Source organism: Anabas testudineus, chromosome 13 (genome assembly GCF_900324465.2).
Source record: "Anabas testudineus chromosome 13, fAnaTes1.2, whole genome shotgun sequence".
Taxonomy (NCBI): domain Eukaryota; kingdom Metazoa; phylum Chordata; class Actinopteri; order Anabantiformes; family Anabantidae; genus Anabas; species Anabas testudineus.
This window is the reverse complement of record NC_046622.1, coordinates 18,999,694-19,026,281: the sequence shown is the minus strand read 5'-3', so window position 1 is coordinate 19,026,281 and position 26,588 is coordinate 18,999,694. Positions and strand designations below refer to the sequence as shown.

The following is a 26,588-nucleotide window of genomic DNA, read 5'->3' as shown; positions in this document are numbered from 1 at the left end:
CTATGGTGATTGAGGATGCCTTGCACATGATGCACATCGCCCACTGTCCCATTGCCAATGCGTCCCATCACATTTCCACCTCCATGCTTCACTGATAATGTTAGGTAGGCATCTTTTTATGAACTCTTTGTCTGGGCTCTGTAGTGTATGTTTTTCATTTGCATCCAAACAGCTCAAACTTGGATTCACCAGCCCACAAGATTTGGTTCTAGTCATGTAAAGTGCACTGTTTGTGCATCTTGGCCCACTGCCACCTTTTCCTCTGATTTTCCAACCTTAGTAAAGTTTTTTCTTGGCAACTCTGCCCATGATGCCAGCTGACCTGAGTCTCCTACACATACTGCCTGTGCACACTGGCTTCTTTGTTGTTCGATTCAACAATGCAGCCAAGTACTTGTCTTCTTGCACAGATGTGCATTCAGGCCTCCCACTGCATCTTCTGTCCTGGTTGGATCCATTTGCAGCATGTATCTGGAGACTAGTGTACACCTTTTAAATAAATCTTTAATTACTTGTCCAAATCTCACATAGAATAACCTTTCTTTCTCAAGACAAGTATAGACTGGTGAGTTTCTAATAAAAGCTGTTTTTGTTTGGCCATTTATAGCTCTAATTTACCCTGAAATTTAGAGGTCACTCTCCTCATGGAGGAGGAGACAAATAAACAGAAAATTTAAATTATTGTTTTTACCAGACAGGGACTAATTTTAAAACGTGTTAACAGATGGGAGAGCATGCATGATCAATTTAAGACCATCTACACCAGAATTTCTGGAAAGTTGCGAAACCTTGTAGTTTAACAGCAATTGAGTAGCAAATGCTATTTATTTTGTAAAAGGAAGTTTTAAGGGGTTTACCAGAGGATTAAATTGTCACAGATGAATAAAGAACATGCTTCCTGTGTTTTGGTATTAGGTAGTAATGTCTTGGTGTTTCCATTTTTCACACAAATTTAGTAAGTGCTAAGATTAAATTATCCTCTCGTCTTACGAGTTAATAAAATTATATATAATTTAGTTAACTTAAAGTAGTCAAGTCCCATGTTTCCTACACCGCATATTTACTAATTCATAAATGTGTGTTCTTTAAACATGAAATATTTCCAACAGTACCTGACACAGGCACTCAAGGGCTGTAGATTGAATAATGATAAATATTTGGCAATTTAATTATAACAACTGATACAATCTCATGAACAATACCAATAACAGTTACCAGCTGGTAGTGTTGGGCTTATGTCACATCAAGGAAGAATTTCAGACATAAATAAGTCATATTAACTCAAGTCAACTTTATTTTTATAGCACTTAACACATCATAAATTATATTCATAGCAAACATAGAGGAGAATAGACCAAAAATAAAACTAAACAAAAAAGAGGAAAGAGAAAAATGTAAAAGATTAAACTAATTGAAAAATACCTCATGTTTGAAGCATATAGTTTGACGGAAATTTATTCAGGCAAACAGAGGCAGCATCGGGGTCCTTGACGCCAGCGTGACGTCACTGAACCGCCCTCTTTCCTCAGTGGAAGAAACGTGGAGGGCTTTAATTTTTTTGGAGTTGTGCCTTTCCTGTCAAATTAGGTACGTTTTGTTATCACTGGATGGGACGAGTTGTAGCGATAGAATAACTTTTGTTGTTTTGTTTGTGCTTCTTTCTCAATGAATATCTTTTGGAATCACTCATCAAAACTAGCAATTTAGCCTTTAATGCTAACTGTCCATGCAATAGCTTCAGCTAGCAGACTGACAGAGCATGCACTTTCAGTGATCTACTAGTGTTTCTCTTCTGTATCCTGCCGATTCCACATTTCTAAACAAACTGAAGTAGTACAGATATTTGTCTCTTGTAAGACATGAGATTTGTTACTCGGCTTATAGCCACAACCTATCGTTGGTTATTCCAGCCATAGTTCTGTGATTGTTGTTTAATTTAGACAATTCAATGTGTCATGTTTCTGTCCTCAGATTATCTTTGAGCTACACGGAGCAGCTGACATATACTGACCTGTCAAGTTGAGGAGAATGGAGTATATACAAGCTCCTGCCACAAGCAGCCAGGGAAATATGTAAGTAAAACCCAAATATAAAAGAGTTGTATGCGAGTCCTGAGACATTCTATACTATTTTCAAGGCGGACATTTTCATATAATAGAAGGAAGAATATATCACACACAATAAAAGTAAATGCACATATTGATGATTCATGAGCCGTTACAAAAAATGAGCTCATGAATCAAGTAAACTGAAACCTATGTTTTCCAGAAATCTGGAAGGGTCACAGTAACATTAACTGTTGTATATTATACAGCAGTGGTACATGTTTACGGAACTGTCTAAAGCTCACACATTTTACTTCTGACTGGATGTAAGGAATCTAACATAAATGTATTTGAGTTTATTTCACTGTCATTTACAAATGTTTCTCTTCTCCACAGTCTGTGCTGTACCTGTGGTGTTCCTATACCCCCCAACCCAGCGAACATGTGTGTAGCCTGCCTGCGTACCCAGGTAGACATCTCAGAGGGAATCCCCAAGCAAGTCACAGTTCACTTCTGCAAGCAGTGTGAAAGGTTTGTTTAGTGTTTGTTCAGTACAAATAAGTGTTAGATTTTTACACTGTGTTACACAGACTCTATAACCGATTCTCTCTAGAAAGCATTTACAAATACAAAAGGCTTTTTTGAGGATTTTTGTTTGAAGATTTGAGGCTTGAATGTACTTTTTCATCACTTGTGCAGGTACTTGCAGCCTCCAGCCACCTGGGTGCAGTGTGCTCTGGAGTCCAGGGAGCTGCTGGCTCTTTGCCTGAAAAAACTAAAGAGCTCTATGACCAAAGTGAGTGTGATTCTTACTAAACTTCACAAAAGACGATGAAGTGTGTTTACACTTGGGGTAAAAGGTGCAAAGTGTGTGCATCAACATCTGCTTTTCAATTCAGTGTTATTAAACTTACTTATTAATTACTTTTAAAGTGGCAGAAGTGCAGAGGAATAAACATAGTTTCAATGAAAAATTTAATTGAGCATCTTCTAGTATAATTAACCCAAATACAATATAAGAAACGATGGCCCCAAGAATAATTTAAAACAGCAATTAGTATTTAATTTTATTATCAATTAATAATTTTCCTAATGAATGAATTATTTTTCCTGAAGGGCCTCAGGCCTTTTATCATGGATTACATTCTCTATCTTAATATTGTGTCCACACCACATGTTCCACACTCAATATGGGAGTGTATTCCCCAAAGTACTTTAGAATATTCAATTGTGGCTCGTCCTGCTTCTCTCCTCACAGGTTCGTCTTATTGATGCTGGCTTCCTGTGGACAGAACCACACTCCAAAAGGATTAAGATGAAATTGACCATCCAGAAAGAGGTAAGAAAAGAAAGTGTAAGTGATAAGTGTGGGAGAACTGATAAAAACCGGTTAGTGTTTTTCATCTGAAGGTTATGTGGGTTTATTTATTTCAGTTTGTTTTTTTTAATCAGCAGCAAGCAAATAATAATGACGAGACGTAACACACATCCTACTAATATAGGTGACACAGACATACTATGTACTCACATACACAGCAGACTTCAAGATACTCTTATAATCGAGTCATCTGTTCCTGACTGAGTTATGTGTGTTTGAAACAGGTGAGTGTTGCCAGTGGCTGTCATCTCATCTCCTTGACCTTTAGTAAGAACCTGAGCTCTATGTTACTTAGGGCTAACTCTTTTATTTGTGCTGTTGGAGTGTCCGTATAAAACTGCCTCTGGAGCCCGCTGGTCAGACATATTCAAATAGCACAGATAAGGGAACATATAAACATGTCTCTTTTTTGCAGAAGTGAGTGATGAAATGAATGTAAGGGCAGCGTTTTCACAATTGTTTGGCATTCAGTAAGAGGATATGGTGTAACCTGCTGTGTTTGCCTCTCCAGGTGATGAACGGTGCTATCTTGCAGCAGGTGTTTGTGGTCGAGTTTGTCATTCAGTCCCAGATGTGTGACGACTGCCATCGCGTGGAAGCCAAGGACTTCTGGAAGGCTGTAGTGCAAGTTAGGCAGAAGGTAGGTGTGTTGTAAAACACATTTAAAGTGTTCGAAACACATTTTAAAGAAAGACTTATACTGTTGTGTGCTGAATTCTGCATCATACTAATTTGTTTTTGGTCTATAAATATGTTGGTTGTCTTATTATTGGCGTGTGTTAAAATAAGGAAGAGAAGGAAGCTTCTTTTTTTTTTAGTAAGGAGTTCCCTCTCATCTCTGAGCCAGTCACCAACAAGGAGATGCAGAGTTAAAATTAAGAGGCTTGTGTGCTGACTATGATGACATAATTAGGTTGTACAGAGGGCATTTCACCACCCTCTGCAGTAAGCATGAATCAGCTCTAACAGAGCTTCACAAATGCTCTGCTGATTGGACAAACTGTCAGATGGTAAAACATCTCAGAAGCATGAAGAAAGAAACCTGCGTTAGGGTGCCTGAGTCTGGGGTGAGGGTTTACCTTTCAGGACGGTACGGTAATCTAGAGCATACAGCCAATTTAATGCTGTAGTGGCTTCAGGATCAGTCTGGTACTGCTCTTGAGTGGCCCGACTAAAAACAGACTTAAAGCCTGCAGAACATCTTTAGAAACTTTCCCTCCAATCTGATGGAGTTCGAGTTTAACTAACAACCTACTAAAATCATGACTAAGCCACTTAGTATCATTCATCATCATTCCTCAGCAGCCCTTTGACACCAGCTTCACTTTGTTCAGAAAGATTAAAAGGTAACAGCAACCACAGAGGTTCTTAACTATGGTTTTTGGAAAGGTCAAAGGGGGCGTCTGGTCCTGGATGTCTCAAAGCTAAGTTTTGAAGTTTAGCACAGCTAAATGTTTGTGATCATGCAGTGCAATGTTTCTTCTTTTTTTATTAACAGACGGTGCATAAAAAGACATTCTACTATCTAGAGCAGCTCATCCTCAAGCACAAACTCCATCAGAATGCCCTCAACATCAAAGAAATCCATGGTAGGTAACAGGTCTTTATGTAATTCTTTATATATGATTGCAAACATATCTTCAAAGGGAGCAGCCCTCTATTTTTCTTATTTCATTTTCACCGAATTAGACTGAAAAGTGGGAAACGTGTCTCAGTTGTCACAGGCTAACTAATATGGATGAGAACTAAGCATCATGGTGTGCTGAGTGTTAATTACCTCTTCCTATACCAGACAGCGAGCCATGCATGCATATCACTGGTGCCTATCAGTTCATACAGCCACCCTTGCGTGGGCCTGACAGGGGCACACGTTGTGCATCTAATCAGTGTTCGGTAATCTGAGCAGTTATTCCAAACTAGATTCCTGCGATGCAAACTTACTCCAAACCCTGTTGCTAAATGCCACACCCTGCACACACGCAGGCACACATGCTGCGCACTGAGTGACAGCTCAGCAGCGGCTCTTTGTGCTCTTGACATGACTGAAGTAGAGCTCATCCCTGTTTGTGCACGTGTGTTTTACCTGTTTGTGATATGCAACAGTGTGCCTTTGATAGATGTATTGTCAGAGCATTTAATGGCATTGCTCTTCTTACTCAGAGGGGATTGATTTCTACTATGGTTCCAAGCAGCACGCACAGAAGATGGTCGACTTCCTCCAGTGCACCGTGCCCTGCAGGTGAGCAGTGCCTGTGAAAACATGATGCTCATGAGGCTCAGTGCTTAGTCCACATTCAGATTTATTTACACATGTTAAGACACAGAACTCAATCCTCAGGGAATTCAAACTGATTATAACTACCTCTATTCTGCAGTTATGTGTCCATCCAGTGCTCCAGGAATTCGAGAGCAAATCTGGAGAGAATTTGCTAGCAGGTGTTGCCAAAATGTAGGCTGTAGAAAACAAACCAAAGAATGTATAATCTGTGAAAAGGGATAAAAAATCGTACATGACATCATTTTGCAGTTGTATCTCTATCAGTACATACATGAAATAAGAGCTCTATATGTTAGGAAGTTACACGTTAGCATGTTGAAATGAGCTTCAACAGCTAATGTGGAACACATTTTTGCATTGTTGTTGTGGTTTGTCCAACTGGGACAATATGGGATTTACTGTGTCTCTGCACAGCAGCTGTGATGACGACGACGACGACGATGATTATGATGATTAAAAAAAAAACACTTTCTTTTAAAGGTCAAAGACATCCCAGCGCCTCATCTCTCACGACATCCATTCAAACACCTACAACTATAAGAGCACCTTCTCTATGGAGATTGTACCTGTCTGCAAGGTATACAGCAATGTGTTTCTATCTATTATTCATCTTAGTTGAGAACTGTCTTGTTTCTTTGCACCACTCTGAAGTTGCTTTAATCAAAAGGTTGTGTCTAGAATGTTCTGATATGCAGATTGAAAGCTGTGCCTGGCCAAAAATTTGTCTTATTATAATTGATTTTGGCAGTGAGAGGTGATAATAAATGAAACTCGTTCAGCAGTTAGTCAGAATGAATATACTTCAGAATAGAGATTCTTGGCATTCTTGTGTTCATCATTTCCTGCAGTTATTTTATTGCATTAGACATGTGGCCACATTATAGATCTGTGTGTATTTTCACATTGTGTTTGAATGACAGAAGCTATGCAGATCAGAACAGATCTCTGGAAAGAACTGACAAACAAGCTTTTGGACACATATAACACTTCTATTTTTACTTTTCCTGTGAACTCAATATGACCTCATGTTGTGTCTGGTTGCCAGGACAACGTAGTGTGTCTTTCACCACGTCTGGCACAGAGTTTGGGGAACATGGGTCAATTGTGTGTGTGCATTCGTGTCACCAGCACCATCCACCTCATCGATCCAAACACCCTGCAGAGTGAGTATGTCAACAAGTCCAACAGACTCCACAATCCAGAACAGTTTAGTTGTGGTTAAATATAGCTGCAGTCTGGGTATTGGATTTTATGTGTTTTTTATTATGACTATTAATTAATTTGAAATAATTATTAATTATCATTTTTAGTTATAAAATAAAATTAAAAGTCTCATAAGATGAAAAAATAGTTTGTAAAAAGATATTCAGAAAGTGCTCCTCACTCAGCTAGCCTTATTTCCTCAGACATGGTTACTTCACAGCCTTGAGGCCCTGATATCGGAAACTCTTTCTCCAAAGAGCTGGTGTACAGAGGGTCAAAGGTTCCCAAAAGTTTTAATGCTGTTGTCAGTTTAGTAGATTTTGACGTGGGTGGAGTAGACCTTGAGTATATGGACAGTGGACAGTATTTTTGGTATATTTAATGTATCCTGAACAAATGGAGAACAGCAAAGAAATGCACCACAGACACAGTCCCTAGGGAGAAATCAGCAAAGGTCTGGCATTTTTAAATGATTCACAAAATAGTTGCCCATTAATTTCTTTTATTTTAACTGCTCAACAGTAATTGTTCTGCCTCTACGCTTCATTATCCAGTTATGCAGCATCTTCATCTTCATAATTTGGAAATCATTGCCACAGGTTTTGCATATTTTTGCACTTGTGTGTGCACACGTATGTGTGTGTGAGTTCTAAGCACAAATCAAAAGCATTTCCTGTATATTACCAGGACCTCAGTCTGCTGACCACATGTTCATCAGTCGTCAGAAACTTCCCTCACAGCACAGCAGAAGACAAAAGCTATATTTCTAGTTTACATTGTGCTGTCAAAGCCACGTCAGCTTATTTAGAGCGATTTATAATCAACAGTATGGTGACAATTAGCGATGATGCATGTCCTCTGTATCTGGTGCAATCACTCATTATGTGAGAGACTGAGACACTGCTTTACAGAATTCAGACATTTGGTAGCTGCACACACGTTTTCAATTACTCTTCAAAGAGCAGGCTATTTTTGTTGCAGAAACTTTTAGACTAGGCTGAATATGAGCCTAGAGGCAGAGGCTGTATTAAGAATTATTTGTGTTTGTCTGCTTGTGTTCACTTTATTTGCAGTATAGACAGAAACACATTGTTCGTGTCTGGGTTGTTTGGAAGTTGTACAAATAGAAAAACACAATGGCAGAGCAATTAGATTTATGCTGTTTTCTAGATAGAAGAACATAGGTTATGTTGAAATGTAGTTTATTTAATTCCAACTGTCCAGTAAAAACTAGATCTCCCTTTGTCATTATGCTCTCATTTTAGCTCTGCTGACCAGTGTTAATAATCAGGTCATAAACACATGAATAAATGTCTCACACACTAGTTGCTGAGGTGGATGGGAATACATACTGGCGTTGCCCCTTCAACAGCCTCTGTAACCCACGGCAACTGGAGGAGTTCATTGTTATGGACATTGACATCATCAGAGATCAGAAACTGGGTGCTGGAGCTGGCTTGAGGTCCAATAAGGTGAGTGACTTTGTGTGTGTGTTGTTGCGAAACGGATTGCATTATGGGGGAACATTGCTCTTCTGTTGGAAGCAAAATCAATAGCGAACCATTACATTATCCGTAAAACCTGTATGTGGGATTCAAGCCAAAATGACAGAAACACACAGGAGAGATTGTTTCAGTGGCACAGGGAATGAGATTTGTAGGTACCCAGTCTGAATGTTGGATTATTATCGATGCATCTGTTGGACCAAATTGGGGGGAAAGAGCAAGATTAATGGTGTTTTGGTGGCTTGAAGGTACATTTGTATTCCCTCTGTGTGTGTGTTTGTGTGTTGTAGCACACCCTGGCTGACGTGTGGGTTCAGAAAACATCAGAGATGGATACCAGTCAGCAGTATCACTGCCGTACATTCTTGGGTCACCTGCTCAACATTGGAGACCTAGTACTGGGGTGAGTGTGAAGTTCAGATGTTGCTGAATGGAAATCAAAAATCCATTATCTGAAAATAGTTGTATATTTCTTAGCATCAGTGGAACAATTAATTTACAATCCAGAAATATCCAACTTCTAAAAAGTATGTTCATTTATGCACTCAGTACACCTGGTGGGAGAATTACTGCCTAGTAAAGACTGATAAAGGCTGCGAGATTTACACTTAGTGGTACATTTACTTCTCGCCTTACAGGTTCGACTTTGCTAATTCCAACATCAATGATGAGTACCTGAATAAGATGAATCCTCACCATATTCCTGATGTGGTAAGAATCGGCTTCGCTTTAGTGAACAAACCTGGGCATCAGTTAGTCATCATTTAGTAGCTATTGTCTAGTTGGTTAACACTGACCTCTAGTGGTAACATAAACCGCCTATAGATTTAGGACAATTTAGAATTATTGGGACAGTCAACACATTGTCAAATACACTACCTTGACCTAAAAAACACAAAGTTAACAGATAAGATCTTTCTATTGAATAATTACTACAGTGATTAGTGTGTTTCTGCTGGCAACACAAAGAGGTCAGCTGATACATGAATGTACTGAATGATCAGGTTTTCAGGCTTCATCAGGCTCAGATTGTGAAAAAGCATGAGATAGCATTTTCACGCATGGATTGACGACCACAGATTGCAGACCTCATTGAGAATCTTTTGGGATACCGGAGAAGACTTTATGTAGTGGTCTGATCCCATTGTCAGTACAAAAACTTAGCGAGAAGTGAGTGCAACTCTGGACAGAAACGACATAGCATAAGCTAATTGAATATATGCCTAAGTGTGGCTGTTTTTGACCAGACAGTGTAGAACGATATACATAGACTGTCTTTTGTAGTGTTTTAATTTGAGACGATTGTGGATTCACTAAGGTGCTGATCAAGAAGAGCTACGACCGCACCAGAAGGGTGAAGCGCAGGAACTGGAAACTGCAGGAAATGGCCAGAGACCGTGACGGCATGGACACAGACGATGAGAGGTACAACCATAATATCTCGTATCATTTTCTGGCGCTGACTGAATTAAAGCTTCAGAAATGTTTCATCTGAATCACATCCTGTTATTTTCTAAAGAGCTGCCCCATATTAAACCTGGATATTCGATGATGCACTAGTTTGTCTGTAGCACTTACTGTAACTCCACTCATTCGTTCCCACCAACAGTGTTCTGAAACATTTAGCAGACAGGAGTAAACAGAGCATTTGGCGGGGACTAGTTTCAGTCACAGACGAATACAGCTTTGCTGTTTTAGTGAGTATTTATGGAATCTGGACACTTGTGTGCAAGGGATTGAAAGTAAACCACAATGGCAGTAGGAACGTAGGAACATATTACGCAATTCAGCAGTGTAACCTGCTGATGTGCTTTTAATAGTTTTTGGGCAAAGGTAGAGTTCTTTGGCATGAGGTATCTTAGGAAGACATTTTTAATTGTAGCTCCCATCAAATATGCTTGCAGAAAACACATGTGAGACTAATGTGAAACTATCACAAATTCCTTAAAGATTGTTTTCTGCCCAATAAATGTCCTTGCCCTATAAAATAATGGAAAATACTTCCAGATTCAACTTTGCTTTGGTTTGTTGGGGAAATGTTTGCGAACCTGTGAGTAATACTAAGTATCCTGTTGATGTTTTTAGTGGCTGTAATGCTGTGCCACATGGGTTTTCTTTTAACCTGCTACTCTGTCTTCAGACAATACCAGGACTTCCTGGAGGACCTGGAGGAAGATGAAGCTCTGAGGAAGAATGTCAACATCTACAAAGGTAAGCAGCTAGATATTGAGGACTTTGGAAACACTATAAGAGATTTGAGCTTTTTAGTTGATACATTTACTGTCCACAAAGACCTCATGCCACACAGCTGATTACAGATGATGTGTTTGATAGTTAATGACAGAGGTCGATTTTTGAATTTCAGATGCATCAAAGATTCCAGTGGAGAGTGACACTGATGATGACGGAGCACCACGTATCTCCCTGATGGAGATGTTGGAGGAGCTCAGCCTATCAGATGCCACCGGGGGAGAAGGTGCCGACATGATGACAGACTAGCCAGTCGCCACCCTGCCTGCGTGACACTGACGGCTGATCTGTCAAATACAGGATCGCTGACGATCCAGTTTGAACTGACAGCAGATTGAGGACTGATTAAACAATTGACAAATGATGGTTCAAACTGATCCACAGTTTGTGGTGTGGAAATTGATCACAGGTTAAACCAATAAACAGTGAGTTATAAAAGTACGCTTACATAGAGAAACTTGGCTTTGAGTTGTTACAGCTGATAATTTACTGTATCCACATCATCTCAGTAGATTTCTGTCCCCACTCCGGGCCTACAGGAATAACATTTTCAGCTGCATAGCTTGAAATGATGTGGTGATGGAGTGGTTATAAATCACTATATCAAAAATAAATATTTGTCCTTATACACAGTTCTTGTACATACATTTTGTGCAGTTACAGTTACCTGCAATCTGCTTGCTGTAGATGTCCACCAGAGGGAGTTTTGGGCCACTTGGAAAAGGGAAGTGATGCATCCAAATAGCCACACTTGCAGTAAATGGGGCCAGACCTGTTAATGACATAATTTGGCTGCTGTGGCCAATATGCAGATATTCACCAGCTGCACCAGACACAGAGATAAAATGCCTGTGGGCTCAAGGAGGACAAACAAATAGGATTGAATGTGGAAGGCAGTAAATAACACTGATGTCCTCATATGACCTGAGGTGATGTACAGTTCTCCACCCTCTCACCATTATTGCAGAAGAAGTACACAGCTGTTACATTAGATCAGCTGTGTAATCCTAGCATTCAAGGAAATAACACCACCAACAATTGGAGAAAAGGGATCATGGACATTGGATGGAACTAATTCAATGGTTCAAAAGTTCAAAGCCTGTTTGAACAGTTCTTGAAAAAAAATATCCATTCATTGGCTTTTTGTCTGTATATATAGATTCTAACAGGAAGCAGCCGTAAATAGCTGCCTCCGCATCTGTTGACACAGCAGGGGGGTGTGCCTGTGGTCAAGAGGCTAAGGAATGGCCTTTAAGAATAGAGCCGTTAATATCAAACTTTTATTGATGATGCTTTGATTTTGAAAACTGTGACACGTATTCACACGAAGCTGTCTGATTAGTCTAAACCAAAGCATAAGAACTCACAGTTTAAGAGTTGTTGGTATTGTCACTAGGTTTATTGCATGGCTGTGCAGATCTTCTGATGGGAAGTGTTATGTAATCCAAGACACCAGAGGAATGTGTGTATCAGAGGTATTAAATCAGTGACATGTAGGGGGAGGATTACTCTTGTTTTTCACAATACCGAGCTGGTTAATGGTAATCAGATCTACTTGGGAAAGTGACTGAAGTGAGTCCCTTTGGGAGTGTGTGGAGTGGTGGTGACAACCATGCTGAGTAGGGAGGGGAGGGGGGGTTTCCTCTGATCATCACCTTTTTTTTTTTCCCCCCTCATCATCACCTTTCTATGTGCACAAACGTGTGTCCTTATGACCCAGGTACTTTACATACCACTTTGCAGAGTCACTGTCTAGATCTCAGCAGACTCGTTGAAACTTTGAGTCTCAGCACCAGAATAGTGGCTAATGCAGTGGATCCTGTGATTTGAATAATGATTTCCATGGTTCCAGGTGAAGATGGGGTCCCACCAGAGTCGTTTCATTTCTATACACTTGCATGGTGAGGTCATGTTCACTCATACCCCGTGTCGGGCATTACAAACCAGTCCTCATTTTCATGACGCTGACAAAAATGGCAGGGTGTCCGTGCGTAACCGGTGCGCCACGGCGGCACAGTCCGTGTTTACACATCAATAATGCACAGTGTTATCAAGTGTGGGATTTGAGCCGGGTCAGCAGAACCTGAGGAGATGAAAAAGATTTCTTAAAGAGACACCTCCTTAGTGGAAAGCTCGCTTAAATGTTCTTTCCAGTAGTATTTGAGCTGTACATGTTCTTAATATGTTAATATTGAGCCGGAGTCCATTTTTTTAAACGCAGCTCAGGAAGAGACTTCTTCTTTTCATGCCTACATTTGTTGTAAGTAAAGACAAGAAAAATCCAGACACTACAAAAATGGACACATGATTATGAGTAGCCTACTACTGAGTATTCAGAACATTATGAATTGAATACTTTACAGATAGATATCTGAATGTACACTGATCCTGGTCTGCCACTGAAATATCAAAACACAGGTGAGGTTCATGAAAGCAATATTATCTCTTTGTTTTATTTCCCCAAATTACCACACACAAAATAACTGGAACAACATTAGGTGGATGCTGCAAACATGTTTAAATTCTCATAATAATAATAATAATAATAATAATAATAATAATAATAATGTCAGGTTTTGTGGTGGTTTAATTTTTTTCTACATTAAAAAGAGAGGATGAAAATAAACACGACTGTTCCTGAATGGTTTCCTGTGTGAGCTACGTTTCCAGACAACTGGGCCGTGGAAAGACCGCAGCCGAATACACGGACATGTTAAAAAAAAAAAAAAAAAAGTTATTTCTACGTTTGTGATTCGTGTTTGTGTAGTGTTGGATTTCCATATAAAACTCATCCACGCTACAGCATCGCGGTGCAGGTGCAGACCAGTGGAGATGCCTGTGTTTTCTCGCCTTGCTTTCTCCATCCTGCTGCTGCTGCTGCTGCCGCCTACGTCAGAGGTTGCGCTGCGGCGCAGCGTCGGGCTGCAGCACGGTGGGACAGATGCGCAGGAGGATGCGACACTGAACAAAGTTTGAAGATGCCACACGAAGCGGCGGACTTCACGTGATACATGCAGGGGCTGCAGACAGGTCCCCGGCTTTCCTCCCCCCCCCCCCCCCCCACTCCACCCCCCCTGCTTGGCTCTGAAGATAGGACTGTTTGCTGTTGGCTGCGTGAACACGCACACCGGCCTATGCGTTAGGGCACACAGCCACTCCACCTGCACGATCGGTCAGCCAGGTGAGTATAGGCGCGAGTAGTGGGTGTGGTGTCAGTGTGTCGGTATATACAGCAGCGGCAAACTGGAGAGGCAGCTTCTCGTTTACATAAGGGCAACGGAGCGGCCGCGGGTCTGCAGCTCGTCCTCAACTCATCTGTCGTCTGCAGGTGTCCAGGGGCTCTCACGTCTGCCGCTAAGGTGAGTCAGTAGCACATTTGGATGCTGGGATGCACACTACAAGTCTCCTTTAATACTTAGCCTTACCCATTAACTCAACTAATTAGTAAGTCAATTAGTCATTTCAAATGATTTACTTGCTACGTGCATTATTATAACACACTTGCACCATCTGGACAGGGATGAGAAGTTTTGCTGAAGTTATTTGGAAGTTTCCTGTTAATTGGCTGTTGATCGACACCGTTTAATTACAGTGTCACTGTGATTTTGATGTAGAAATACTGGTCACCACCACAACAATCTACCAACAGCCCCGCTGAAGCTCATCTTTTAATGAAGTTGATTTAATTCTATTCTGTAGACAGTGACTCTGAATTGACGGACTACTGGATGTGTCCTGTCCTTATCTCTACTTCAGTCATATTCTAGAAAAGTAGGTGAGTGCACCTGCACCTGTTGGCCCCGCCCCCACCTGTGCAGAGCAGTCCGGTTGCCTGTTGCTACACAGGGTTGTTTTTTTTTTTCTACAGCTTTCTTGAAAATATTTGGAAGATGAAGGGGGAGGGTGAAAAGACGTTTCTCACATAGCACAAACTCATTTTGAAGTGTCCCATATTATATCTCCATGAGCCCTGCTTGACTGCCCCCACCGGGGAGCTGCTGTGGGTTTAGAGGGGCTTTAATTCACCTGCTTTAATTCACTTAGTTAACAAGGACTAGTGACTTGGAAGATTGTCCCTTGAAACTAACTATCTCCTGGCTGATGCGTAACACAGGTCAGAATATATGTTGAAGCAATAATGATTGAAATCTATTAATGGTATGTGATGATGAATCATTAGAGCATTATAAAGTGTTTTTTTTTTTAACATTTTTTTAATTTCTTTGTTGAGATTGTTTCTTCACAGAATTTGTTTAAAGCCAGCTTGTAAGTAACTAAGTAGATTTACTCAAGAACTACAGTATATAAACTATAAAGGAGCTTTAGATCATAAAAATGTTCATTTATTATAATACTATTACATTAAAACACTGACACAGATGATTCTTCTCCCTTATTTGTAAGTAAGTATTTTTAATACTTTGACTAAATACCTCTGTAATTCTGAATGCAGGACTTGTAGTGGAGCCTATGTTTTTTACCTTCAGCTACCTCCTCTGTGCGCTCATGTCCTTTTTGTGTTATTTGTCTTTGATTTTTTTTGTCCTGTGTGTTTTCATCCTCCCTCACACCCTCTCTTTCTTGCAGCTTCAGTCTCACAACACTCCACCTCCACTTTTCCCTATCCAACCTGCAGGATGAACTTCAAGAACTTGAGGGAGTACCTGGCCTGGTTGTACTACCAGTACCTGCTCATCACAGGCATCTATGTCCTGGAGCCGTGGGAAAAGTCCATCTTTAACTCCATCCTCTTCTCCGCCATTGCCATGGTGATATACACCTCATATGTCTTTGTGCCCATCCATGTGCGGCTGGCACTGGAGTTCTTCTCTGGGATTATTGGTGGCCAGCCTGAGAGCACCATGGCACTCATGAACTAAACGGAGGGGAGGACATGGAGGAATGAGGCAGAGACCGGCTGGATTAGCATGAGTCCTCATATCATTTCATTTAACTCAACTCTTTATCTGCTGGAGCACCTTGAGCCTCTCTTTACACCACCTTCACTGAAAACCACATTCACCTCTGGACACACTGAAAACACAACGCTCTTAATGGAGTGATCTGGAAATGAGAGCCTCACTGTCGTCTTTACATCCCCAGTCCTCTGGCCTTACCCCGTGGTATTAAACATGCAACTGTACATTACTTTCACACCCTTGTGAAATGTCTTGTGAAATGTTGACTGTCCCTTTTTTTCCTTTTAATTTTTCTCATCATCATGTCCTGTGTGAGTGCATACCACCTCTGGTTTTGCATGATAGGGTCGCACATGTGTAGTTGATTTGCATGCTAGTCTCACTGCAGAACACTACAACGCCTTTCTCTCTCTATTATGACTCTTAAGCCACAGTCTTCAAATGGGCATTACAGGGATTTAGTTTGACACTTCAGTACAAGTAAACAACTTATTAAAGACAGATTAAAACCCTCAATCAGAGGATCCTACACTTCCCATAATACAAATCAGTAAGAGCCACAAAAGAGAGTACAACCGTCTCCATGGCACTTGATGTATAAAATCGTTTGCGTTGCCATTGTGTGTCTTTGACGCCACGCTGATTGTGAACAGGTCTCTAAGTAGAGACAGTTTTAACATAAACCTTTTGTTAATGTTAGGTCTATGGTTTTGTGTCAGAACCACTATCTCATACAATAGCTGAAGAGTGAGTTGACAGAAAAGCCAAAGCTATGCAATGAATCTAAAAGCATCAGGGTCGAGATCTGTAGCACAGTGATACACTCAATCTTAAGCCTACATTTACTGATTTACTGGTCAAAGGTGACCAGTGAATCAGTAAATGAAATAATGGCTCACATGTGTGCTGTGCCTCCACTTTATCTCCTATTTTTTAACTACTGGTATGTCAGGAAGGTGTGCTCTGCACTGAGCATGAGCAAATATTGATAGAACACACCTTAATGTTTTAGGCTTGGCTTTGTTAATGCTGTAGATTAACTCAATCAGCAGCATCTCAACTGTTTGCTGTCGAATGCAAACAACAGTCAAATTGGCCCGAACAAAAAGCCTGTCTGGCTTACCAGAAACCGTCTTCCTTACTAATAGCTGACCTGCTGAGGATGAACAGAAGACAAAATGAGTTGTAGTTTGTTGGTAGTTGGGATGATTATTAAACTTTATTGATTATTATTTTTATTAAAGTCATTTTCTGATTGTTTTTGCTTTGGGTCAAGGGCTTGTTGATTCCAGTCTAAACATGAACTCTAAATTAATTTTATTTTTGTGAAGTTACATATTTATATACACTGGTAAATGCTTGGCTGGTTACAATGTCAATTACCAGCTTTTTGTTTCCTTTTTATTTGATTATTTATATACGTAATGTCTTCTCGACTTTGTTTTTTCACCTGAAAGTGCTTTTATATCGTGCCCACGTTTATGTGTCTTTTTATTAAATTTCAGTTTGGTTAAACACTTAACTCTGAACATTTCCTCTACCAAGAATGTATGTATGCCTTTTTTTTTCACCGCTCACAAAATGAATGTTTTATTTATACATGACAACAACACATCACTGCAATATACAGAAAATAAAAATATTTGAAGCTGCTTGGACAACCATCCTCATCCTAGTCTATTTGTTCATATATGTCTATGAATATTGATGCTTAGAAAATGGAGCTGTGCACCAGATCAACTCAGTTGCTTTGAAATGGAAGCACAAGAAAAACAAAAGCTAAAGGGTAGCATATTCGCGGCACAATAGGCTGCACCACATAAAGTGAATTCGCACAATAAAAGGCAGAGCAACCAAACCAGTTCTCCTTGGACTGCGCATGAACTAATACACAGGGTTTTCTCTGCCCTGCAGACACTAGGTAACCCTACTACGGTCTGTTGATCTGAAATGTACCATGTCCATTCTCTTTGTTGGAACAGACACAGTTTAAACAATTGCAAAGGATGATAAGCAAAGCCTATTTATAAAGGCTTGCTGGTAGAATAGGGCAGTATGTTATGGTTTGCACTGCATGTTTCCTTTAACATTATTAACATGGATGGTGCATGATGGAGCAGAGTATAGATATGGTTATTAGAGCAGCAGTAGGACAGTCCACTGCCATGTTTTTATGCATTGTAACTTTAGATTGCCATCTTGTTCAATTAGCTTTTTGTAGTGAACACGACTGTGAACACTACTTGCTTATCACACACAGACTAACCCAATCACTACTGAATCTCTTTTCTTCTCTCGTTTAATTCTTTTCACTCTATCTTCGCTCCTCTCCATTACTTTTCATTTCCCTTCTTTTCATCTCTCAGTTCTTCTCCTTTCTTTCATTTCCTCTACATCTCTTCCATCGCCCTCGTCTCCGCTCCATTCCTCTTCTTTTGTTCCCCTTCCTCTCCTCCACTTCATTTTTCTCTGCCCTCTGCATGGTCTCCGTTTCATTCTTCTTTTCTTTCCTTCTTTTGTCTTCATCTGGTTTGATTTTCTTTACCCCACTTTCTCTTTCCCTCCAATCTACTTCCTTTTCCTCACACCTGTCCTCTCCATTATTTGATTTTCTTATCTTCTCCTTCCATCACCGTTTGCTTTCTTTGCCTCAGTTCATCCCTTCTCCCACGACATTGTCTCATCCTACACGGTGCAAATTTGCCCTCTGCCTCTGGGTCTTTGAAGAGCTGCCTTCTGTTTACACTTCTCATATTAGTCTGGGTCCCATGAAGGAAGAGGCCAGAGGTTATCTCCTTGATGACAAGGTGTAAACAAACTTTTCTGCAAACTCATCTCACATGTGACAGTTTCTCCCAGATAAACCCGATGGATTTCCCATCGCAGCTGTCGGGTCCTGAGACAGACAGGTAGAGGAGCAGTAAGACACACACACACAGACACTCTTGTGCACACCAACCCTGCTTCTGACGCTGGGTTTCGGTTTACAAGGAAACCCCAGAAAGTGTCTTACAACATCACTTACACATAAACATACGTGTACTATAACTAGACAGCCTCTGGCAACATGGGCTATTGTTTAACATTATTGTCCTGCAGGTGTGTGCTGTTGCAGTGAACGTCTCCCTGGTGATAACGTATAGCAACTGTTAAGACACAGAGTTTGACATGACAGACACGGACAGCAACAGATCCAGTCCTACAGCTTCTACATAATCTTTGCTGGTATAGTATTTATATTTGCTGGTTGACACTTGGCTCCTTACAACAGTAATGATCACATTGTCTCCAGGTCACTAACAAAACAGGAAAGGCTTATTTTAGTTGTTTTATGAGCGTCCAATGTCTCAACATCCAGACTTTTCCTTTACTACAATAGAGACTCTCTTTTGAGAACTTTTAAGAAAGACGACACCAATGCTGAATTCAGGAAATATATGTATATAATTTGTGATTCATAGTGAAACCTGTCTAGCAGTGTGTTGAGGGCACGATGTTTGTACTGTTCTGCGCTCTCTTCTAACTGTATTTTTCTCTTCTAAAACATCATTTCGGCGTTGTTATTAAGTAGATGTTTTCCTGGATAGAATACTCACTTCTCCTCTTTAAGCTAAAATCCAGGAACAGTTCATTAGCCAGCCAGACTCACCATAATTTTCCTTATTTACTGTAAAGCTTTCTTGTTTGTTTCTTCTTTAAATGTTTAAACTGGAAGTCTTTTCACAAACCCAGAAAAACAAAGGCTCCACTGAGCAAACAATAGGCATATACTATATTTGATTAGTTGGTGTGGCAACATGATATGGAAATGCAATCACATCCACGATGGAGGTCAGGTAGAGGATCACATTGTTATGATTTGCGGATAAATTAATGCCTGTCAACATCAGATTTCTTTCTAAACAGATCTCTCCACAATCAGACAGGGTTTGTGCTGTAGCAGTCAGAATGATTGTGCAATTACTGCCATTCATTGTTGATCAGAGATTGAGGAGGAATTCACTTTTCAACACAACTCCCAGCTCCACATTATATCTGAGCTCTGAATCAGTCAATATGAATCTAGGAGTGGCTGGTCTGATAAAAACTTGAGCCCAACAGGGTGTAAAACCCCAGCTAGAACCAACCCCTGTCACTGACCCTGGTCAATGAGCTACACCTGAGGAAGCGTTGTGCTTCAAGTATGCTTTGCTCAGAGGAGCAGAATAGCAGAGTTAGTTGCTTAGTTTAATAAAGAGACAAGAGTTTGTGCTCATAAATGTACGTGTGAGACGAACATCATCACTATCCAGATATTGTAGAGAAGGTTTAACATCAGCTTAGATCTACTGTCCAAAGTTGGGACACACTTTCCCAAGTCTCCAAACTATATTTTGTTCATACTTTATCTTAATTTTTAGTACATACATCTTTTTTAGGTTCAGTTATCAGTACAGTTACAGTAAATAATCCATGGTCTGTAATCTATAACACAAGTCTGCCACCAAGTGGCCAAGTAGAGAAATGATCTTTTTTTTTTCTATGCACCACACACGTCTATAGTCAGCTCTAGTAAAACAGTTACTAAGTCTGCTAATTGTAACTAAGAAAAATTCTATTGTTAATAACTCAGTTAACTTAATTAATACTAATGTGCCACAGACTGTGACATATTTCTGAGAACTGTGCTGTATAATAATGGAAATGTTCACTGACGTGTGTAAACAGCCTTGACGGTATGTCTGACAGCCTTCCAGGAATTTTCATGTGAAAACACAAAAAGGGAGGGAGTGAAACTGAGTTTTGTAATGTGTTTTTCCAGTGGATACCAAACCTGCCATCTTCACAGGGTCGCGTACTGAAGTCTGTTGGTGAGCTCCACTTGATCACTGGAGATGGAGGTGTGGCAAACACCAGTGTAGAGCTGAAGTTGAGTGGTGTAAAGTTAAAGGCGAATTCGCTCTTCTTGCTCTAGTTGGGTTTGGTCATATAGGGGCATATGAGGACACTTGCTGTGCCCTTTATGGGACCTTTGCATAGAAGACACAACGAGGGTGAAATGGGATAGTACATCACGGAGGTATGCTGTTTCTTTTGTGTTAAAACACAGGGGAGGAAGAGTGAAGAAGGAGGGGGGGATCAACCATCCATTCATGACCTACATTTAGCATTTCCCTCTTATTGTGTGTGCATGCACTTTCTCTGGAAAAGCAACTGGTGACCTCAACATACTCCGGGAGCTTGCAGGATCCAGGTAGTTTTCTAACAGAACGTAATGTTCTGCTTATGGTTACTTAAACTTTTAAGATTGTGTTTTAAGAGAGATGCTGAAAGTGTCAAATCTCTCCACCTCTGCTGAGTGACACAGGTCTGCTTTGTCTGACCCGTAAACCCATCACAAGATGGAAAGTTAAAAACAAAAACAACAAAACATCTGAGATCCGGGAACTAAGAATCTTTATCACTTCACATCTACTCAAATACAACATCAATATGTGACTGTTCTACGTCACTCAGAACTGTCAATCACTACTAGTAAATGTAATAAATAAAATGTGACTATAAACACACTGCTTGTCTCTCGTTAGCCAACTTCAAGTGTGTAAACCAATCCCTACCATCAGAGAGGTTTGTAGGAGAAAGTGTGGCAGGAGAAAGTGTTTTTGTACTCTGACTACATGAGATGTGTCTTTACTGCCAGAAGATCTCTAGCCAAAGTCATTAGCAGCTAATTCTGTAGGATCTAGATTTCCTTTGATAAGATCCCACATTCAAGAACAAAGAAAAAGTCTATGGTTTTATTTGCGCCTGTGAGCACAGAAGCAGAATAATCATACAGAGGATGTCGGGTTGCTTTGCGTCTCACACTATACACATTCACTGCAGCCTCAAGACCTCCTTTACATGAATAGAGTTAATGTAAGGCAATACATCTCCATCCAGCCAAGTCATCTTTGGTCCTCTCTCTGCTCGGCTGCACCCACTGAGTAAGTTAACTCTTCCTTACCTCTCACTCTATAGTGTGTGTGTGTGTGTGTGGAGGTGGACTAAGGGCAAGGTTGGTGCTAGTGTTAAATGAATGGACAGGTGAGCGGCGCCTGGGTCCTCTGTGACCAGCTGGGCACTGTAAACTGACCGCTGCTGTTATGTGTGGTCTGAATGGAGCTGAGAGGCGACCGGGTTGAGGTCGGGCTTGGAGAACCCCAGAGGAACTGCTTTCCTTCCCAGGAATCAGCTGCGTATCTCACACTCCATCTGTTTGACTTTTATGGAGGGGCAAATAAGGACACTTCACTTGAGCTGCTGGGAAGAAGGGAGAGGATGAGTACATGTATGTAAATAATGTAGGCGGGAAGACAAAGACAGTGTATGTGTGAAAATTGTTCAAACGAACATGGTCTTTTCAGTAGCTCTTTCTCCTCATCCCTCCATCTCACCATGGCCCCCCTCTGTTTCCCAAATTTCATTTCCCTTTTTCCTGCTCACTCATAGGTGGTCATTGATCCCTCTAAGGACACGAGGTCTTTGACAACTGAGGCATGTCCACTGCTCAAACATTCATTGTCACTTGCAAGTCGAGAGTTTCAACCAGTCATCTGCTAGAAAATCACTTTTCTGCAAAAACCAGAAGCTATCTTGTTACAGCATAAGAAGGAATCATTGTCCTTCCACACAGTATCAATCATAGTTAGCAAATGTGGCTGCCAGCAAGCTCAGGAGATTCTGTGCAGTAAGTTGTCCACACTGATCAGGCAAGCATTGCAACTGTGATTTATGGGAGATAAGCTGTTTGACAAACAGCTCAAGTTTAGCAGCTGTTGAGTGAGGAGATTATCGGTGCTCTTTGGTTAAAGCTTTCTTCTGGATGTTCACCAAGTGCCAGTAGATTGAAAAGCTGAGCTCTCTGTGCTACGCTCCAGTTTGCAGATCAGGTAGTATGTCATTTTAAATTAACTGTTGCAAACATTGTTGTAGGTCAACTTCCAAGATTTTGCATGGGGCCGTACAATGAGACCTAAAATAAAAATGCATTGCACCTTGGTGCTTGTAGCTACATGCAGAGTGCTGTCCAAATAAAAGCAGTAGTAGGACCCTGGCCTCTGTCACAGAAGCCTCTTTGCTTGGCTTTGTCCCACTGCAAAAGCCTGGGTAGTAGGTTGGAAGTTGGAGGAATGCCTCCCATATCAGGTGACCCATTGCCCCACGGCCTTTGCTCTTCGCCTAGCTCGCAGTGAGGGAGTGCTCCTGGTGGGTGCTGTATCCCGTGTCACAAAAGCACCTTTCTACACAACAGGGATACAGAGAATGGGCCACAGCACAGTGGTTCTCCTTGGGTCAGCTCCAGGCTGCCTTAGTTGGATTTCAGACCTCCCCCTGTGCCTCCAGCAAACACCCTCATTGGTGGGGATGTTCTTTTGCCCAAGCCTAGCAGGGATATCAGAGCGACCTGGAGCTCCTGGTGCTGCCTACAAGAGACCACTAGGGAGGATAAATGACCATACTACTTATGCATTACTGGGTGAGTTTGATCAACTTTGCTCAATACATATTCTAATCAAAATCATTGGTTTATGTGTAAATGGCATGTCGATTGTTGATTTTAATCATTTAATGCTGTGACCAAGCAGCGGCAGGATCTCATTCTAGTTAAACACTCGAGCTACTCAGTTCATTGATGAGGTGTCATGAGCTTTGACTGAAGGGCAGACTGCAAACTTGCTGGGTCGCTGTAGCTCCAACCCGAGAGTATAGAACATAGAAAAGATCTCAACAGACAGACAAAGCGAAATAATCAAATGTAAACTTGGAAAACATCTATGGAAATGATAAAAGTATTAAAAGCACAGTTATCACACATCAGTACTACTCTATATGATCTCATTTGTGAACAGTGAACTGCTGATCAGCATCTTATTTTCGTAATGTGAAGCTAAAGAAAAATGAAATTAGTGCAGACCAGTACTGTGTTATGTACATCAACTCATCTGTCCTCAGATCCCAGTCAATCATGAGGATTATCTCCTGCCAGTCGGCCCTTGTAGCTGTAGTTGTGATTACACTCACTGTGGTGTCCTGTGCTGAAGCTAAGACGACACAGAAGCCAAAGTACCAGTACACCAAGAAGCCCGTCCCTCAGATCACCGTGCACAGCCCTGTAACCACCAGCATGCCCAAGACTCTCAAAGTAGTGGCAAGCACACACCCTGTGGAGCCCCATCCTCTTCCCCCCACAGAAAGAACCACCTATCCAAGCCACATCTTTCCTCAGCATTACACTGAGAGCACAGAGCCCTCTGGTGTTGGCCCCGAGAACTACACCTTGGACTATAACGAATGCTACTTCAATTTCTGTGAGTGCTGTCCTCCTGAGCGAGGCCCCAGGGGGCCAAAGGGAGACAGAGGCCTGGCAGGTATAGGACTTAATGCTAATGTGCATATAGAAAGTTAATCTTATTCATTTATAAGTTTGTTTTTATATGATGTTATGTTTGCATATAAAGGGCCACCAGGCGAAAGAGGCCTTGCAGGAGCAGCTGGTTTACCAGGACCACCGGGTGTGAGTGGTCCTATGGGGTTAAAAGGAGACAAAGGTGGGCACATTATACTTTTCAGTAATATTTTCACTTTTCTATGTAAGGTAATATGAGTACATGAACCATATATCCTAGACAGTGGCAGGTAATGACATGTAGTGTCACAAGTTCATCACTGAAAAACAATGCATGTTTTTTAGGTGATAAAGGTGATAGGGGAAACGGTGGGACAGCCGGGCCACCAGGAGCACCAGGGAAACCCGGACAAAAAGGTACAAACTTGTTTGGTGATTGTTGAATTCTTCTATATGGATGGCAGACTACAGTAAAAAAAAAAAACTACTTCAAATTGTCCCTTTATTTTGCAGGTGATGTTGGCTCAAAAGGTGAAAAAGGCGAAGTTGGGTTACAAGGTGTCAAAGGTTTTAGTGGGGATAAAGGTGAACCTGGTCTAAACGGAACTGCTGGTGAGAAAGGTCAACCTGGTAAAGAGGGCCCCACTGGACCTCCAGGAGTGGCTGGTGATACAGGTCCTAAGGGAGACAAGGGGGACAAGGGTGAGTGTGGCATACTGGGGGAGAGAGGACAGAAAGGTGAGAGAGGGGATCCTGGACCTCCTGGCGTCCCAGGAGGGATGGGCATTCCAGGAATCAATGGCAAGCATGGTTCCTCAGGTCCTGGAGGTCCCCGTGGTGATCCAGGATCCCCTGGACCACAGGGGGAACCAGGGGTGAGTGGACCTCAGGGACCACAAGGAATAAGAGGGATGCCTGGGCCAAAAGGGGACAGAGGTTACCCTGGGATGAGAGGTGAAAGGGGCATTCGTGGATTGAAAGGAGCTAAGGGTTCAGGGGTTGCCCAGAAACGCTCAGCCTTCAGTGTAGGCATCTCTCCAAGAAAGTCCTTCCCTCCCTCTGGCTTCCCGATACGCTTCGACAAAGTCTTCTACAACGAAGAGAACCACTTCAACACAACGTCCAACAGCTTTACGTGCGTCCACGCTGGCGTTTATGTCTTCTCCTTCCACATCACAGTACGCAATCAGCCACTGAGAGCCACGCTGGTGGTGAATGGGTCACGGCGAGTAAGGACACGCGACTCACTCTATGGTCAAGACATCGACCAGGCGTCCACTCTGGTGGTGCTGCATCTGGCGGTGGGTGATGAGGTGTGGATGGAGACATTCAGAGACTGGAATGGGGCTTATGCCAGCAGTGAGGATGACAGCATCTTTTCTGGGTTTCTGCTTTACTCGGACAAGGTCTGATACTCACTAGTCCTACTGACTTCTACTTTACCAATCCAATTTGACCATAAGTGAGAAGAGGTCAAATATTGGTGGTGCTACACTACAATACTCACTACTTTTAAACTGCTGCAAAACTGTACTGCAGCACTAGTATAAATATACGAAAAAACAAAAAAGATCATATTTATAGTATCATCACCTGTATCATCTTGTTATACCTGTTTAAAAAAACATTAAACTCAGACACACTATTTTACTGCTGGTATATTTATTTACTTTCCCTCTATCGTGTACATCAACGTGTATTGAAACGTATTTATGCCATTATTTTGCATAAATGCTGATGCAGGGTAAATTCACTAATGCCCAAAAATGAAGTTGGGTAGTGAGCAAAGCATCATGAGAAAACAAACACAATACCACTATATGATAGGAAATCACTGAAACATCACCTGATGAAAAGATTCTCTTAAATGGAGCTCTTACAGATCCTACATACAGCACTGCAAATCCAAAGTTTCCAATGGTCAAAGAACCAAAACCATAGGAAAAGCAATAGAGCTGTGACTGCAGTGTAATTGCAGTGCAATGGAGTGTGCATTTATGCAAGGAGGAAGAGTGGGTTATCCACTAAGTACAGGATTAGAGGTTTGACCTCCAGCACTCATTCTAACAAAGTGTCCTTGAGCAAGACTGAACCCCAAGTTGCTCCTGCTGTGTGTGTGTTCCTCACTTGTGCAGTGCTTTGGAAAAAAAAACTGCTGGCTAAATGTTTAAATATTATCAGTTATGAGATGCTGCAGCTTGTCTTAATAAAAATGCCAGCAGTAATAAAGAAGGTGTGCAAGACTTTTTAAAATATTTTGTTTTCTGTTTTTACTCTATTTAACCATCAACTACTACTACACAGTATAATTATCCTGTATTCCTTTAAACCTATGAGTCTAAAGTATTTATTAAAAGCTATAGTTATGGCCTCTGTTAAACGCTCTGACCTCACATCATCCTGGTCTCACTTGTTTGACCTAGAAAATTTTATTTAACCCCTCGGGCCAAGGTTTTCCTTTTATTGTCTGTACTTTTTACTATGTCTTTCTCACACTTTAAACAGTATGTGCTATCTATACATAGAGTATCGCTGTGGCCAACAGCTGAATTGTTATTATTTCTGTAAAGTATAACGTCCACTGTCATGTATTGTAACAAGACTTCTAATCAGCATTGCTGTACAGTAGGACTAAACAAAGA

At 41.2% G+C, this 26,588-nt stretch overlaps 3 protein-coding genes across 4 annotated transcripts; all 3 read left to right on the top strand.

Annotated features, from left to right (window-relative positions):
* The first annotated feature begins 1,488 nt into the window (after positions 1-1,488).
* On the top strand, positions 1,489-11,300 carry nmd3 (NMD3 ribosome export adaptor). Its single transcript, XM_026378260.1, has 16 exons — positions 1,489-1,587; positions 1,972-2,072; positions 2,442-2,576; positions 2,745-2,841; positions 3,304-3,384; positions 3,935-4,063; positions 4,922-5,012; positions 5,584-5,662; positions 6,182-6,278; positions 6,747-6,864; positions 8,231-8,376; positions 8,700-8,812; positions 9,048-9,120; positions 9,728-9,834; positions 10,550-10,620; positions 10,775-11,300. Exons 2-16 carry the CDS (start codon positions 2,029-2,031, stop codon positions 10,906-10,908), a joined length of 1,515 nt encoding a protein of 504 aa, XP_026234045.1. The 5' UTR covers positions 1,489-1,587; positions 1,972-2,028; the 3' UTR covers positions 10,909-11,300.
* Positions 11,301-13,717: 2,417 nt separating this feature from the next.
* Positions 13,718-17,230, top strand: sptssb (serine palmitoyltransferase, small subunit B). Of its 2 annotated transcripts, none has more exons than XM_026378282.1 (2): positions 13,718-14,018; positions 14,427-17,230. In XM_026378282.1, the coding sequence occupies exon 2, from the start codon at positions 15,297-15,299 to the stop codon at positions 15,537-15,539; it is 243 nt and encodes an 80-aa protein (XP_026234067.1). In that variant the 5' UTR covers positions 13,718-14,018; positions 14,427-15,296; the 3' UTR covers positions 15,540-17,230. The 2 variants fall into 2 exon arrangements, with proteins under 2 accessions (XP_026234067.1, XP_026234059.1); XM_026378274.1 differs by having other exon boundaries at positions 13,719-14,018; positions 15,247-17,230.
* A 3,787-nt stretch (positions 17,231-21,017) lies between these two features.
* Positions 21,018-26,049, top strand: otol1b (otolin 1b). Its single transcript, XM_026365493.1, has 5 exons — positions 21,018-23,076; positions 23,553-23,968; positions 24,059-24,148; positions 24,292-24,363; positions 24,460-26,049. Exons 2-5 carry the CDS (start codon positions 23,566-23,568, stop codon positions 25,356-25,358), a joined length of 1,464 nt encoding a protein of 487 aa, XP_026221278.1. The 5' UTR covers positions 21,018-23,076; positions 23,553-23,565; the 3' UTR covers positions 25,359-26,049.
* The last annotated feature ends 539 nt before the right edge of the window (positions 26,050-26,588 follow it).